Source organism: Theropithecus gelada, chromosome 9 (genome assembly GCF_003255815.1).
Source record: "Theropithecus gelada isolate Dixy chromosome 9, Tgel_1.0, whole genome shotgun sequence".
NCBI classification, from domain to species: Eukaryota; Metazoa; Chordata; class Mammalia; order Primates; family Cercopithecidae; genus Theropithecus; species Theropithecus gelada.
In genome coordinates, this window is record NC_037677.1 from 118,995,258 (window position 1) to 119,013,240 (window position 17,983).

General features: G+C 36.4%; 1 protein-coding gene across 3 annotated transcripts in view; it reads left to right on the forward strand.

The window, feature by feature from the left end:
- The window catches only part of PLEKHA1 (pleckstrin homology domain containing A1), a 58,191-nt gene extending 45,611 nt beyond the window's left edge, over nucleotides 1-12,580 (forward strand). For 2 of the 3 annotated variants that reach the window (XM_025397333.1, XM_025397334.1), the window contains 4 exons: nucleotides 4,450-4,514; nucleotides 5,154-5,217; nucleotides 7,175-7,264; nucleotides 9,827-12,580. In XM_025397333.1, coding sequence (XP_025253118.1) covers nucleotides 4,450-4,514; nucleotides 5,154-5,217; nucleotides 7,175-7,264; nucleotides 9,827-10,141 — 534 coding nt within the window. In that variant the 3' untranslated portion in view covers nucleotides 10,142-12,580. Of the gene's footprint in view, nucleotides 1-4,449; nucleotides 4,515-5,153; nucleotides 5,218-7,174; nucleotides 7,265-8,485; nucleotides 8,527-9,826 lie in introns of all 3 variants that reach the window. The other variant, XM_025397335.1, reaches the window with a different exon arrangement.
- Nucleotides 12,581-17,983: the final 5,403 nt, after the last annotated feature.

The following is a 17,983-nucleotide window of genomic DNA, read 5'->3' on the forward strand; positions in this document are numbered from 1 at the left end:
AAGCCGAAAACCTTTAAAGGTCAGTAATTATAACTATACTTAAGTTTTCCTAATTTTACAGGGTATAGTTTATCTCCTCTGGTAGTTCTTTGTTCTTCCTCTCAAATTTCACAGAATAATGCCCAGCATACAGGTTTTCAAAACTTAGTATTTCTGTAATAGTTCTTGTCTCAGCTCCCTGTCCCCCAGTTTTAACATTTCTGAAATCTTAACGGTATGTCTTAGAGTTGCTAAGGGTGAGGGGCAGCCAGGCTGCAGCTGTGCTGTAGTTGACTGCTTGCCATATGCACAGTACCTTTGGGTAAAATCCAGAAGACACCGGCATCAGCATGTGCAGGAAAGGGTGCTGGCAGCTTGGGAGGAAATCTCAGGGACACCATGAAGCATTCTTAAATGCTGCATCACCAACACTCTTTTTGGCACAAAGAATGACTTGGAGTGAAAAACATGGACATTGGTGGCTCTAAGTCAAAAAGTGATTCAGAAGATCTGGAATCTGAATGTGAAATCTTAAAAACTGTAACCAGTTTATCTTGTTTATATTTTTCTTTTTTATATATGCTCAAGAATAATACATGATAAAAATGTTTAAAGTGTAAATGGGCTCTTTTATAAAACCTTTTCATCATGGAAAAGTGTAAACATACACTTTCAGTAGACAGAAATAATACATGGAACCTGCATATACCCATCACCTAGATGTCATAATTGTTAACATATGGCTCAGCTCGTCTTGTTTCTTCTGTTTCACCACCCACCTCCTGCTTCATATTTTGAGGCAAATCCTAGATATTCCATTTCATCCGTAAATATCTCAGTGTGTATCTCTAAAAGATCATTTTAAAAATTTAAAAATAAGTATAAAAGACTTAAATGCACAGCCGAAAAACTGGTGAAAATATTTGCAACATATATTAGAGATAAAACTTATAAGGAATCTTAAAAACTGAGGGGATTTTTCCTCACCTACTTTGCCCTCTTTTCCTTCCATCAATCCCAAACAATTCAGACCCCTGTTTATTAGGTGAGGCAAAGCAACATAGGCATCCAAGAGGGACCATTGCAGCCTTCTGTGGGTGTCAGAACCTATGCAGGACAAGGAGGCTGTCCTCTTGGGGGGTTAGCCCCATGTGGAGTAGGGAGAGAAGGGCATCCACATGGGGAAGGGGTGGTGGTAGAGATGGGAGAATGGTCACATACATACTGATAAAATCAAGAACTATGTTAAGGATAATAGAAGCCAAATCTTGTTCAGAGAAACAATACTTTTTGATGAATGGATGTATATCTATATGTATGATGAGGAATAAGATATTTACATAGTTTCAAAGTACCTATCTACTAAAATAGGTATTAAGTATTGTACAAGGGGGAAAAGAATAGCATTACAATGAGGAAACCTGGCAGATACCACTTTACTCAGGTTGGTCAGATGATTAAAGTGAATGTCATTGGTAATGAGATAAATTGAAATCACCTGACAGGACAGCAGAAGACGAAGACAGCATCACTTCTGTGATACCCCTGCCCAAGGTATGTAATCAGAATCCCATCATGAGGCACACCCAAATGAGGGAAATTCTACAAAATAACTACCTTGCAGTCTTCATAGAGTGAAGATTATGAAAGTCAAGGAAATAATGAGGAACTGTTCCAGACTGAGGGAAAGAAAATATTTGACAAGCAGATGGTGTTCGTGCTTCTGAACTGAATCCTTTTGCTCTAATAAAAGACATTTTGGGCACAGTTTTCTGATTCTGATGATTGTATTGTGATTATGTAAGAGAATGTCTTTGTAGGAAAAGTATTCAGGGGTCATGTGGGACAGGTCAGCAACTCACTCTGAAATGGTTCAGGAAAATTAGTTCTTTGTGCTGTATTTTCAATCCTTGTATAAATTAATGTTTGTTTCAAAGATTAAAAAAAGAGAGAAAATGGAGGGGAAAATATCTGGTAGGCAAATGAACAAAAGACATGAATAGACAATTCATTTAAAAATTTAAATAGATCTTAAAATATTTAAAAAATTCAGCATCACTGATAATTAGAGAAATGCAAATTAAAACTGCAATGAAATATTCTCATCTGTCATGAGAAGGTTGTGGCTGAGTGAAGAGATTGGCAGATCCCCACCTACCCTTCCCAAAAGCAAGTGTAAATGCCATTCTGTAAACAAAAGGAATCAGGAACCCTCGGCGATGTGACTGATTTCAGAGTTGGGGCGTATAAAGTACAAACAGCTCAGAAAGTGAAGTTGTGCCAGAGAATAAGGAAGTGGCTTAGAGAATGAATGGAACATGTCAAAAGGACACAGAAATTACCTTGAAGGGACTGACCAAAATGCAGACAATTTAAAAACAAGATAAGTAATTAGTAATGGAATATAACCCATAGAATAAAATAAGTTGTGAATAACTAAATGGAGAAGGAAAAATATTTCCTTAGAGTAAAATTCTATTTAATATATGTAGATAGATTGATGGGGTTAGAAAAATCACCATTTGGCAGCCACTAGTAATGGTTTCAAGCAAGAGTTTTCAGTGTTTGATAAAACTAGTTGCAAAATTATGATGGGAAACCTGGTATTATTATAGGCTCCAAGTATCTCCCCACAAGATACTTAACAATGACAAAGAGAAAAAGTAATTTTACAGTTACTGGCAAACATGGCCTTAAGCAAGAGATCAGGGTTAACACCCCAGTGACAGGACAAGCCACCATCGGGTGTGTACGTCCTAATAGTGGTCCACTGAGAAGAACAGTGTCATGCCTGTGGCTTCCTGTCAAAAATGTATAACCCGAATCTCAGCACGAATGTCAGACAAACTCAAACTGGCAAGTGTTCTACAAAAATAACTGGCCTGGACTTTTTTAAACTCTGAAAAATGAATGAAGAACTATTCCACAGTTAAAGGCGACATGACAGCTACATACATGGTATGATCCTGGATTTAACTCTGGATCAGAAAATAGTTTTTGTGCTGTAAAGAATACGAGTAGGGCAGTTAATGAAATCTGAAGATGGTCTGTAGATTATAGTATTGCATCAGTATTGAGTTTCCAGTTTTCATAATTGCACTGTGGTTATGCAAGGGCACATCCATGTTTTAGGAAATACACACTGAAGTATTTAGTAAAGATACATCATATTTACAACTTACCTTCAAGCATTTCAGGAATCTATATATATACATATACTCTCTCACACACATATATAAACATAAACAGATAATGATAAAGCAGATGTAAAATATTAACAGCTTAGAAAACAAGGTGTAGGTTATACAGAAATTCTTTGTACTATTTTTCTAAATCTCATTAAGTGATAAATTATTTCATAATTAAACTATTTTGTAAAACTTTTTTTAAAAGATCTGTGATTTTTTTTTTAAAAAAAAAGCACTCCTGGCTGGGCACAGTGGCTCACGCCTGTAATCCCAGCACTTTGGGAGGCTGAGGTGGGCGGATCACCAGGGGTCAGGAGTTTGAGACCAGTCTGGCCAACATGGTAAAACCCCGTCTCTAATAAAAATGCAAAAATTAGCTGGGCGTGGTGGCGGGCGCCTGTAATTTCAGCTACTTGGGAGGCTGAGGCAGGAGAATCCCCTTGAACCCAGGAGGCAGAGGTTGCAGTGAGCCGAGATCACGCCATTGCACTCCAGCCTGGGCAACAAGAGCAAAACTCTGTCTCAAAAAAAAAAAAGCGCTCTGTCATGGTTTAGTTTTATTTTTGGTGCTACATAAAGTATGATATGTCTTAATTTCATGCTGTCATATTCAATGAAATATGTATATTGTATTTTATGGAATGTATACTAGAAATACGCTATTAGGAACCAGTTTTATTTTATATTTGTATCTTATATCTACTTTGTAACCTTGGGTGAGATACTTAACATGTCTAATCCGCAGTTTCAGCACATGAATAGTAGTACATGTGTTGTAAGGTTGTGGAAAGTGTGAGATAAAAATTAAAACCTAGCAGATGTCTCAGCGCTTAGTAAATGTTCAATTTTGTATTTATATACAAGTGATATTTGTAAAATAACAAATTTAAGTCAAAGAAGCAGGATGTGCATTTGCTCTGCTGCCTTGTGTATCAAAGTGACATTCCGGAAAAGGAGGTGCTGCGCGTACTGGTACGTGGGTCCATCGGGGAAAGTCTGATGGCTACTAGCTTTTAATAAGCTACACTGCCCTTAAGGTCAGAAATAACGTGACTAAGGCCTGTATGCAGTTTTTCTTCTTTCAAACAACAGTGTATATAAGGTTATAGTGTTTGAGCTGTTCAGATGCTGGATGGTTTAAGAAGGTAGATTTATTTCTGAGATGTGTTTCAGCAAAGAAGTATGATTTTCACATGGGTCTCCAAATAAGACAGCTAACGTTTGAAAGGATTTTAAGAATAAACATCATGTATCTATTTGTTTTTTTTTTTTTTTTGGCCAGGAAAAGGAACCTCTTCGCGTAATACCACTTAAAGAGGTTCATAAAGTCCAGGAATGTAAGCAAAGGTAAGGAACCACTCTGACTTGATGCCTGGTACAACTTATAAACACAGAGTAGTGCCTTAGTTTGAGTAATGTACTTACGGATTACATTTTTCCATATTAATTGTAGTTATTTTTAACTCTTTATAGTTGAGATATGCTGGAATTTTCAAAACCCTTAGATTGAAGTATTGAACTGTTCTGTTCATTTGAAAACTAAAAATTAGGAAAGAATCCTTTATTTGTTTCTTTGAAAACTAAAAATACTGAAACAGCTTATTAATGGAAAGGAATAAATTTAATGTGAACAACTTATGGTTAGACTCTCAGATTTGACAAATTGATGTATCAATTTTAGTGTTTAAAAGATGCAGTAGAATAGAGCTTTACAAGAAAATGTGTTAACTGTGACAGTGTTTCACCAAACTGATTACTGAAAACTCTGAACTTTAAAGTTGCTTTATGAACTTTTTCTAAAAGTAAAACTACATAAAATATGTAAAATCTTACATGAAAATAAATGGGAAAAGATAATTTGGATTTGTCAAATCAGTACTTTACCTCCTTTATTTATTGACACATACTGGGTACTGAGTAAACAAATGAAAGAGAAACTGTCAAACAACTGCTATTTTACTATAATTGGATTTTTTTTTCATACAGTGACATAATGATGAGGGACAACCTCTTTGAAATTGTAACAACATCTCGAACTTTCTATGTCCAGGTAAGATACTTATTTGGCAATTAATAGATCCTCTTGACAAGAAATTAATAATTTTAGAGGTGAAATAAGCATAAATAGCACTTGAGGTTAAAAAAATATGACAACTGTAATTTACCAGCTTAATAAAAGGATGCTATATATAGAGTTATTGGTGGGGTTATATGTTCAGGAAGTGGGAGTATTTGTTATGAATTAGTGAACTAGAACTAAGTATTTAGAGAAAGGGAAATGCTTTTAATTTAGATGTTAAGTGTGTACTTTCAAGTTGAATTATTTTTGCACATATTTTAGAATTTTGATTTTTCTATTATATCATTTTTTGGTAACCTTATTAAAAAAACCCATAGTAAAAGTAGACAGTAGATCTATATAGTTTCGCTAATACTAGGCATCCTGTATTTAAATTGTACTTTTTGCATACCTCATTGAATTATTTAAATGGAAAATTTTAAAAAACGATTTGGGCCGGGTATGGTGGCTCACACCTGTAGTCCCAGCACTTTGGGAGTCCAAGGCAGGCACATTGCTTGAGTCCAGGAGTTCGAGACCAGCCTGGGCAACATGGCAAAACCCCATCTCTACTAAAAATACAAACATTAGCCAGCTGTGGTGGTGCAGGCTTGTAATCCTAGCTACTTGGGAGGCTGAGACACAAGAATCGCTCGAACCCAGGAGGTGGAGGTTGCAGTGAGCTGAGATCGTGTTACTGCACTCCAGCCTAGGTGACAGAGACCCTGTCTCAAAAAAAAAAAAAAAAAAAAAAAAAATCAAAGGATGATTTGTTTTTGTTTTATTGAAGTTAAATATGCTTATTCCAGAAAACTTGGAAAATATAGAAAGATTTCAGAAAAATGTGGTTTATAAAACACTCAGTCCCACATTGAGGCAACCATTCTTATGATTTTGCTCCCTTTCTTAAGGTATATATTTTTATAGTAGGTGGGGTCATACTAAATATAACGTTATATCCTATTTGTTTCTTATGTTGTTATTTTTTTCCCATGTCATTAAAAATTATCTGAAAACCTTTTAGAACTGCACCATACTCCACTGTATTGATGTTCCACTAGTAAATTGTTTCTGTATTACTCTGTTGCTGAACATTCATATGCATAGTTTTTGTACATTTATTGCAATAAACGATGTGATGAAAAACGTCTTTGTGCATTACTTTGCCTGAATTATTTAGGGTAAGTTTCTAGATTGAGATTAACTATCAGAGCATGACCCTTTCTGTTTTGTCAAATTGATTTCTAGAATTGTATTTCCATTAGTAAGGAATGAAGTATACTCTACCTTTGGCTACTTTTAGTTTTTTTTTTTTTTTTTTTAAAGTCTTTGTTAATATTATTCAAAAATGTCCTGCATTTTAAATTTTTTCATATTTCTAGATTCGAGAAGTGTAAGGGATTCTAGAATCTAGAAACAAGAGGCAGTATATCTACAGCCCGCTTGGGGCCTTATTTACATAGTAAGGTTTAAAATTCACATTGAAAGCCAGACCTATCTGTCAATACTTGTTGTAGGCTTTAGAGTACTACTAGAAATTATTTCCAGAAAAATAATATGTAAAAGAATGTCAGAATTTTAAAAAATTACACAACTACATAAATATTCTTGTAGCGGATTCAGACAGTGTAGCAGTAGATAGAGTGAAATAAGAAGGGTTTTTCTTTGCCTTCCTCCTCTCCTTGTTTTCTCTCTGGAGGTATTCATTATTGACGCCTTTTGATGGGTCTGATCTTGACATTGAAATGCTCAATTTATGTCTCTGTATAGTTAAGACCTAGCAAAACCTGGTTTTAAAAAATGATTTCTAAATTTTTTTGGAAACAGTTGCCTTAGAGTGATTTTATTGATGACAGTATTTAAGTTACCAAAATAAATACATTGGCTTTATAGAAGTGGAAGGTGATTTTGAGGAAAAATTGTTTGAATGAGTTCTTTTTTCCTTTAGGCTGATAGCCCTGAAGAGATGCACAGTTGGATTAAAGCAGTCTCTGGCGCCATTGTAGCCCAGCGGGGGCCCGGCAGATCCGCAACTTCTGTAGGTTTCCTGCCCTCTGGGGTGATACTCCCTTGGGTGCCCCCCATCCTGTTAAATTGTTTTCCTTCCTCTCTCCCAATCCACCTGGTTTCTTTCTTTATTGAGATTTATTTGCATGTTGACTTTTATACCAATTGAACTTGCAAAAAATAATGCATTTTTAATTTAATGCTTCGTTGTAGTGTTACGTATACATAACTTTCTGTGCATTGTATTGTGTTAAATGCACAAGCAGGGCAACTAAAGAATAAACATTTCCTTGCTTTGTTTTAGGAGTTCTTACTTGTCAGTAGCTCTAGATTTGGCATAATTTGACAGATTCTTAGTATAATGTGTGGCCTGATCATGTAAGACTTTTAGTTACACAGTTTTGTGAACATCTCAATTTCCTCTTCCTCTGATTTCAGTTCAGGTTTTTTTGTTTTGTTTTGTTTTTTACCTTTGGCTTAACCATGCCATACGATCACTGAGCAGCTGGGGCCTTAAATGCAGTTCAGTGCTCCCAGTGTTTCCATTTCATGTTTTAATTCTCATCTTAAAACCTGCTTTAAAAGCCTGCTTCTGAAAACTACCATAATTATCTTTGTGGTAGTATGGTAATAAAACCGAAATGCAACTAAACATTCTGCTCAGAAATATTTTTTAAAAGATTTTTCTTGTATTCAAGTACGTAAGAATTAGATTTGCCTTTGGAATACTTTGGCCACTGATCTCAGATCTGAAAATTTAAAGTATCTTAAAATGTAACACTGCCATCTGCAGAAAGTAGTCTCATATGTAGCATGATAGCCTTTATTATCTAGATTTACTATGATATATATGCTAAATACTTACACTTTTAATATTTTTTTCTGATAGTATAATAATACTGCCTTTTATTTTCTGGTAGTGATAACTACAGATAATAGAAATCAATGTTTCTGATGTCTTAATTGTCATTCTCTTTATATCCTTTTTGAAATATCTAAGAAGTCACTTTCATAGATGTTCATTTTGTAACTGCCTGTATTTTATGTGACTTTTTCAGCAGTCAAGTATGAGACTCTCTGCAAAAACAATGTCTGTTGGGAAGAGGAAAAGTTGGAGAAGGATGTTTGTGTTTTGTGCTTTGTGGTGGGGGCAAATTGGACTATCTAGCTATGACTGTCAGCAGAACTTTCTCTTTTCCTCCCTCTACCCAGTATAGGTTAACTCTAATCTTAGCTTTGCACTGTGTTCCAGATGCGGCAGGCCAGAAGGCTGTCGAACCCTTGTATACAGAGGTATACATCAAGAGCTGGTGAATGCAGCACGTATGTGGGCTCTCACGCAAACGTGCCTTCTTAGTGGAGGGCCCAGACTTACTCACTACTTACAACTGATCATAGAAAGTTGAGTTAACCAAACTGCCTTTTGCAGTTATCATAACTGATTTTGTCAATACTAACGCAAACTGTTTCACTGTAGTCATCAGGTTGGATATGTGTATTTAAAAATAAAAATAAAACATACAACTTTACTAACAGAAAGAGACATTAACATATAAAAATTAATATACTCAACTGCTGCAAGAGTTTCAATTTCTATATTTTATGTATTTAAAAAATTTTAAGATATACTATGAAATGCACCATTGTTCTAATAATATATGCAAACTAATGCATGCATATGCATTGGATAAACTATACATTACTATAGTTTGCATGGCATTTAAAAATTTCTGAAATTTAGCCATTAATAGGACTCTGTAGTGTTTTGGTAATTTGTAGCACTTTGATTTCAAAGGCACTGGTATCATAAATGAATATAATATACTAGTACATAACAATGTATTTAGAATGGTCATATTTAAGGATATCTTCAGATTTGATCTAGTTAGAAGCATATTGAAATTAACATTCACAACTGATAATTATTTCACCACAGTTTAAAATATGATAAATGTGTACCCTTTGTTACCTTTAAAATATTAAGCCATATGAATATGTGACCTATTCAGAACTAAAATTAAGTATAAAATGAAAAGACTGTGTTATTATTGGTTGCAGTGAAATTCAGGGAAGTAAAAACTAAGTCTTATCGGCAAAATAATGTTTGAAAGATGTTGATTCGTCCTTATTAAAGAAATATGGCCTTTCATTGTTATAGGCTGTATTTTCATTTTTTTTTCATTCTAAAATATGTGGGATAATTCCTAGTATTGACTGAGAATATACTCTTAAATAAAATGATACAGCCGGGAGGTTCTCTTTTAAACACAGTTCAGTTGCAGCTGGAACACTATATTTCAGTTTAGGTTGGCTGAATCTTCAAAGTGTCATAGGCTGCCAAATTTGGCTTTGGTGACGGAACTGGTTTCCTAGTGGAAATGGTTTTTGGCTATCATTGCTTTAAACTCACCTCTAAAAATGCATTGCTTTGGGAAAGAACTTGCACATTTATGCTGCATGGCTTCTGCTGCTGCCTTGTGTGTATGTGTGTGTGTGTGTGTTCTGTTTGTTTTTCAGAGAATCAGGTCTCACGCTGAGTTACTAACCTGGTCATTAGTGATTGACTGTGTCTGACTGCCACTCCTTTTTGCAGGAGCATCCCCCCGGTCCTTCAGAATCCAAACACGCTTTCCGTCCTGCCAACGCAGCCGCCACCACCTCACATTCCACAGCCTCTCGCAGCAACTCTTTGGTCTCAGCCTTTACCATGGAGAAGCGAGGATTTTATGAATCTCTTGCCAAGGTCAAGCCAGGGAACTTCAAGGTCCAGACTGTCTCTCCAAGAGAACCAGCTTCCAAAGTGACTGAACAAGCTCTGTTAAAACCTCAAAGTAAAAATGGCCCTCAGGAAAAAGATTGTGACCTGGTAGACTTGGATGACGCGAGCCTTCCGGTCAGTGACGTGTGAGGCAGAAGTGCACGGAGCCTGCCTGCCTCTGCTGTCCTCAGTTTCCTTTCATGAGGCTTCTAGCCAAAGATGGTAAAGGGGAAAACGGTTTTTAGTGCGTATATTATACTGCCTCTTAGGTGTACTCTTTATAAGCTGGTAAACCAAGAATCTAGGGAGTGGCCAAACTAAATATAATTTCTTTAAAAAAGAAAGAAAAAGGAAAAATCCAAAATATCTCAGTACTATCTGTCTGAAGCATTGCGTGTTCTCATTCGGGTGGTCACAATGTATGTGTAATATTTTTTTCCTAGTGATTTTGACAGCTTAAATGTTTAACAACTTAAAACATTAAAAATGCTTATTAATAACTTTGGTCATTTAAAAAATGCTACAATGACTTCCTATTAAAGGTTCAATATTCACACATTCTTATTGGTCAATATTACCACATGAAATATTGCCAAACCAAGATACCTAAACTCATGATGTTTGTGGTGCTGTAAAATTTATACAACAATGTGGATGATTTTGAAATTATAACCATTTTTGATGCCCTGAATCTTGAGGTGACTTATTTTGCATAGAGGATATTATTAGACCAACAGTAAGGGTTGTGGGTTATATCAGCATAGAGAAAAGAAGAAAACTAGAATTCAAACAACTGTGTCTTAGACATTTGTTTGAAAAAGCTTCATCAGGCCTTGGAGCAGTCAGTGCTTTATTCAGCAAAAATTATTTGGTAGGACATTTTTGGGAGATCTGATTTTCTTATCAAAGTTTTGTAAATAGTTCTTATTTCTATATTTGGATTGGTGAAAGACCTCAAGTTTATATGTAAAGACATAACTGCCCTTAGTCATGAAATTGTTGTGACCTCTACTTTTTGTCACTAATAGCCTATATTCAAGTGCCTGTGTTTTTTCATCTTGTTTAGGAATGTTTTGAGATTAATGTGCTTAAAAGTCCTACGTGACTGGTTTTAAACATTGGGATAAAATTAATTTTCAGTAGAGTAGTTTAATGTGTTAAATAAGATAGCATTTTATGTTAGAGATACCAGAATGCTGGTATTCTACTACCTGTGCAATATATTTGTTTTAAAAAACAAATTCGAGAATACATTTAATCATAGGGATATAGATAAAAGCACCTCTCTAAAGAATCTTTAGTTTCTGGTGTTGAATTATAGACCAGTTTGAGTAAGTACCGTTTGGTTTTTGTTTTGAGACGGACTCTCGCTCTGTTGCCCAGGCTGGAGTGCAACGGTATGATCTCAGCTCACTACAACCTCCGCCTCCTGGGTTCAAACAATTCTCCTGCCTCAGCTTCCCGAGTAGCTAGGATTACAAGTGCATGCCATCACACCTGGCTAATTTTTGTATTTTAGTAGAGATGGGGTTTCACCGTGTTGGCCAGGCTGGTCTCGAACTCCTGACCTCAGGTGATCCACCTGTCTCAGCCTCCCAAAGTGATGGGATTACAGACGTGAGCCACCGCACCCGACCCATAAGTACCGTGTTTGAGGTTCAGTCTTAAACATTTGCTTTAAGAAAACAGTCTTGAATTTCACATGCTGCTATTTTTATATTTTGCCATTTTACAGTACTGTTTTGTTTTGAATTCATACATATCACTGAAAATTTCTCGTTTTCATTTTCTTAGATGACTTCTTGTCTGAGACAGAGAAAAAATTTCCTACTACAGCAGTGGGGTCCAGAGGTTAAGATATATTAGAATTATACAGTATCGGTTTAAAAATCTGTATGCATAAAGAATGCACCACTCAACTTTTTTATTCATAAGCTAATATTTTTTTAAAGTTATATTAGGATTTTTTCTCTTTTGCAGCTACATTTGAAAGTGATAGCGTAAAGAGATTTTAATAAGTTATCACTTTTTCTGCTGATATATTCATTATAATGGCTTTTTTGAAAGTTCCTTTTTCATGAACACACCCGAGAAATCTTAAATATAGACACTTTGCAATATTTCTAATGCTGTTTAATTTTGGTACAGCTTCCACATTGCATGTTCATTTTAGCACATTTTGGTATTTGCAATTTGATATATTTCATGGTGGCAAAATATTAGCTCTATTTTGGGACATTTAAAAATAGAACTATCCTTGTTCAATAGCATAGGAAAATGTTCTTGTGATTGTCAGGGTCTCCTAATATTTATCTCAATTCTTTTATAAGTCTATGGAAACTATTTAATTATTTTCAAACGTACACACTTTTCTTGTAAATATGTCACATCTGAGTTCAAAAAAAAAAAATACTTTGAATACCTTAATATTTGCTGCATTTTTTTTCCTGTATATATAACATGTCTTCTTTCAGAATGGGAATATATGTGTGCCTCCCAACATTTACTGTTAAAGTCTGTTATCTTTATATGTCAAACTGGTTGAACACTGTACTGACTTGAGAATAAACTGCACAGAGTTTATTCTGACTTATTTCTCATTTTGTTTGGTTCAGCCCGTGTGTGAACAAGTAAATACAATGATTAGGGATGTGTTTGGTTAATTGACTTCAGTTTACATATTTAAGGACTGAGTAATTATTTGGTCATCTTTGCAGGAATAAGAAACTTCAGATCTGTGAATTCTTAAGGCATCCCTTCATGTGAAATTATAGAAGGAAAAATGATTTTTTTTTGATAGGGGAAAGAAGTTGCTTATTTTTCTTAATTAAAAACATGTTTTCAAAAGCAAAATTATCATATGTTAGCCTCAGAGCATCGTGTGAATCATCTGGGCTGCTTACAGTGCTCTGTGATTATTTAGACGGCATGATGTAAGGCAGAAAGCAGAGGGCATCTTAATCTCCGCGTGGGCAGTTGAGATGCTCTCAGAAAACTGCCAGGCGTTAGAGGCTGCTCCTTGCAAATGTTGCCTATTGGTGATAAATGTTACACGTCTGTTGCAGTGAACACCATATACAGGGCCTAGTGCAGTGCTTGGTGCACAGGTAAAGCTTAAATACTTCTCTAGTGAGGACAAGGCATTAATGTAGAATGTGTGAACATTAGAGAAAAATATATGCCTGTTTGTTAAATCATACTTTTGAAATTCTGGAATATTCTTTCCTTAAAGCAACTTGCCTTCAATAATTTGAGATACCTTCTTTTGCTTGTTGTGTCCAATCCATTGTCAGATCCTGCTGCTTTTCCCTGGCATGTTCATACCTTGTCCTCTGAAATTTAGCCAGCAATGACTTTGAACCAGTATCTCTGCTCACCTATTTATGTCCTGTTGGGGCTCTCCTGGACTACCCTATTTCTGTCATTGTGCAGGTTAGGTATCAAAGTAGACATCTTCATCTGTTGCTTTTTCCTGAAAAGCTGAATGACATCTTAAAGATGAACTAGGCCAAGCCCCCACCATCAGTGCTAACTGAGATAGATTGAGACCCCAGAAAGGAGGAGGATTTGCCTGGCCATGGGGCACATTAGCAATGAAGCTGTAACTGTTGGCTTCTCACTGTACTTGGGAGCATCATTAGGATCTATGCTCAGGGTGTGGCTAGAGTAATCCAGCCACATATACCAGGTTGCTTCCTAATAACCTATGGCATTCCGCACCTCCTCTCCAAAACACATTGGCTTAGTGTTTGTTTTTTTTTCTTCTCAGTCTCTTTTTCTGAAGGCCATTTGTTGTGTGAAATGCTTTATTCGTCTTAGACCCTCAGATCTCTGTTGAGTCAAGTGACTTGTGAATGTCTAGCCATGCAACAGCAGCGTATGTACTTCCTGTGTGTGTTCTAATATGCTGCTTCTACAAATGGACGGAACACATTTGCCCTAGAATGCAAGGACCTTGAGGTTTGTGTCTGCGTTTCACCTGTTAGGTTTTCTATAGTTCCGTTAGACCATGGATATGTTTATGTTTGGTACCCCTTTATTGCAGCATGTTCAGCACTTTCAAAAAGGGGAGCATTTAGTATTTGGTTCTATTTAGGAAGAGCTTTTAATTATTTCCAAGAACTTATCTAGGTTTAGCAAATGAGGTTTTAATTTTTTAGTATGACCTACCTATTTTTCTAAAAGATTATTTTCTTACCAAAAGTGCCATTGCATGTGTAAGCCATGTTTTCTTGTTCACGCCAGCCATGGGAGGTGCTGATAGCCTGGGTAACAATTTCAGTCATACTTGTCCAGGAGCCCGCTTCCTTGAAAGTGACTGATGTTCCAATGTTCCTTTCTTTCCCATTTTGTCTTGGACACCTGATTGTTACCATGGTGTTTGTCCACTGCTGCTATAGTCTTGTTGATGCTGCTCCAAGTAAGTAGCTGTGTTTTATGGTTATGTAAGTTTTATTTAAAGCTTATTCCTGGACAGATTTTGTCCGTTTTTGAAAATATCTAACTAATTTGACTAGTAGAATTAGGCTAACAATACATGGTTCAAGCAAAAATATTGCCTTTTTGTAATGACAGTTTCTTCTTGCCTAGTGTCTCATTGGTCTGAATATAATGGCTGTCTTAGACCTGGCGTCCTGGCGTCTGTCTTCAACTCTAGTTCTGCCGTATGTGACTTTAGGCAAGTGTCTGTGTTTTAGAACTTAACATTCTATGTTATATAAAATGGAATTGGATAAAAGCTATCTCTGTCTTAGTAATTATTATTAACTGATGCAACTTATTTTTTTTCCTTTGAAAAGTATTTTTAATGTTTTTATCCTAAACCCAAAATAAGGGAAAGTTGTAAACATTTTTTGCTTTAACAAAAAGGAAATCCCTTTCTTAGCTTTTCTTTCACTTCTAGTTGCAGTTCAGGAATTTTCTGTAAGTGGTGCTTGTACCTTTATCAAAAGTTCTGTTAACAGTTGGTGAGGCAAGAAATATTTGTATCAAAAAGCAAAGATATGACTAGCTTAATACCAAGTCTCTGTGTTTAGAAGTTTATATAGGATTTGTATATGTTATCTATTTTTTAAATGATTAAATTGTATGTTTTAAACCTCAAGTAAGACACACGTTGAAAATATTGCTGAATTGAGACTAGCATTTACAATTTTGATTGATGAAATCTGTATTTTTGGATACATTTAATGGTGCCTTACTGTAGTATATTCATGTGGCAACAGCGCCACCTTCTGGTTATATCATTGCTAAATTTAAAATTTGGTAATTTGGAGTCTGTTTATTGTCTCCATCATAGGAAATTAGAGAAGATATGTGATTGCCTAGGATAGTTTTGAAATTAATACAAAAGTTAAACCAACATTTAAAAATTATAATTTTTTTATATATATATAAATGACTGCAGGTTCACATGTAATTGTAAGAATTAAAACTTTCCGAACTTTCAAAATGGGGAATATTTAGTATTGGGTCCTATTTGGAAAGAGCTTTAATTATTTCCAAGAACTTACCTGGGTTTAGAAAATGAAGTTTTGGTTTTTTAATTATGTCCTGTCAGTTTCTATTTCTGTAAGAATAATGTTGACCCACACGCCTGTAGTCCCAGCTATTCAGGAAGCTGAGGCATTGGAACACTTGAGCTTAGGGGTTTGAGATCAGCCTGGGCAAAATAATGAGACACCATCTCAAAAAGAAAGAAAAGGAAAAGATATTGTGTACCCTTTACTCAGTTTTCCCCCAACAACGTCTTGAAAAACTAATACAGTATTATAGCCAGGATACTGACACTGATACAGCTAAGGTGCAGCACAGTTCCATCATCACAAAGGCCCCTCTTTGTTTTCCTTTTTATAGTCACATCCTTCTCCTATTCTACAGGCTTGGAAACCGACTTAGCCACTTGTCCAGAGTCACATTAGACTTGAAATGTATCTTTCTGATACCAAAGTTTGGGCTCTTAATATACTACTTCTACTGTCTCAGTAGAAGTCTTACTTCCAGATTACTAAATGAGTTGAATTCAATCTGTTTTCAACATTTCTAGAACCATACTATTTCAAATGACAGATTATTTATACATACCTTTAAATTTAACATTTGAGAATCAATAGGTAAGTATCAAACTACAACTTCCCTGAAATTTCAAGCCCTGACATTCGATAAATAAGGTTGCCAGAATAAATAGTAAGTAACAGATTAAAATAGCCTTAAGATGCTGGATTCTTGCTTTAGAAATAGCTATAGGGCCTGGTTATAAAGATAATCACTTGGTGTAGGCTAACAGGTTTTTACCATGTGGAGAAGCTTTGACCTGTTGGAGTTGGGTCAATCGGTGTCTTCAGTGGACAACATGCAGCACACAGGAGGCCTAAGAAGACGACAAAGATGTCTGCAAGGAATCTGCCAAAATATAAAGTAATATGTGATAAAATCTAGCATGGAAAACTACATGTCAGAGACCGAGATGGCCCATGGGTGATGATGGTGTGGGTAAGATAAGTGTTGTGATGGAGAGGGCCTTTTGGGGGGTCCCATAAGAGAAAGAAGTACTTCTAAGTAAAAACCATGTGACTATAAATTTCTAAATGTTGAATCGGGTCCAAAGTGATGGAGAAAGTTTAAATTGTTCTCTTAAGGCTCCATTGCCTCTTTCCCTCCCAAACTGTAGTATGTGTATCTCTCATGCACGTTTTCTTTAGCGGGGAGGAAAGGAGGGGATGTAGGGAATTTTCCATTGTCAGGAATTTACAACAGCCTTTTTATTTTTATTTATTTATTTATTTTTGAGACAGAGTCTCGCTCTGTCGCCCAGGCTGGAGTGCAGTGGCGCGATCTTGGCTCACTGCAAGCTCCACCTCCCAGGTTCACGCCATTCTCCTGCCTCAGCCTCCTGAGCAGCTGGGGCAACAGGCACCCGCCACCACACCCAGCTAATTTTTTTTGTATTTTTAGTAGAGACGGGGTTTCACCATGTTAGCCAGGATGGTCTCTATCTCCTGACCTCATGATCCGCCCGCCTCGGCCTCCTAAAGTGCTGGGATTACAGGCGTAAGCCACTGCGCCCGGCTTTTTTTTGTCTGTTTAGGGTTTTTTTTGCCTGTCTTTGGTACCTTATCTGGATCAGATATGGCAAGTGAAAGGAAGGGAAGAATTAAGGGTAATGACAAGGTTTTTGGCCCCAACAACTAGAAGCCATGAACTGAGGTAGCAAAGATTGCAGGTAGAGCAGGTTTGATGGAAAAGATGATTGCAGTATTGGTCGCAGTATTGAATGTTAGGGTTGACATGTCAGACATCCAAGTAGAAATGGCAGGCAGGCATTTGGATATGCAGATTTGGAATTGAGAGAAATCATTATTGGAAATAAAAATGTGGGCGTCTTCAAAGTATTAGGTGCTATTGAAAGCTTTGAAACTGGATGAGATCACCTTTAGAGAGAATGAAGATGAAAGAAGAAAAGAGAACCATGGAATGAGCCCTGGGGCGCTCCAATATTAAGAGCTTTGGAAGAGGAGGAGGAAGTAGCCATGATGAATGAGGTGGTGTGACCACCACGTCAATAGGATATCAAGAGTACGTAGTGTCTTGGAAGCCAAGTGAAAATGAAGCAAGGAGGAAGAGGTGATCAGATGTGTCAAATGCTGCTCATAGATCAAGTTTAAGAGGCAGCCTGAGAAATGCCCATTATGTTTGGCAACGTGGACAGTCAGATGTCATTGGTGATCTTGCCAGGGCCTGTTCTGATGGAGTGGTGGGGACAAGTAGAACTCTTTGAGGAGTTTTACTGCAAGAGGACTGGAGAAAGGTGATGGTTGCTAGTAGCAAAAGTAGTCTTTTCTTCTTAAGATAGTGGCTTGGCCAGACACAGTGGCTCACGCCCTTAATCCCAGCACTTTTGGAGGTCTAGGTGGAAGAATAGCTTGAATCCAGGGGTTCAAAACCAGCCTGGGCAACATAGCAAAACCCCATTTCTACAAAAAATACAAAAAT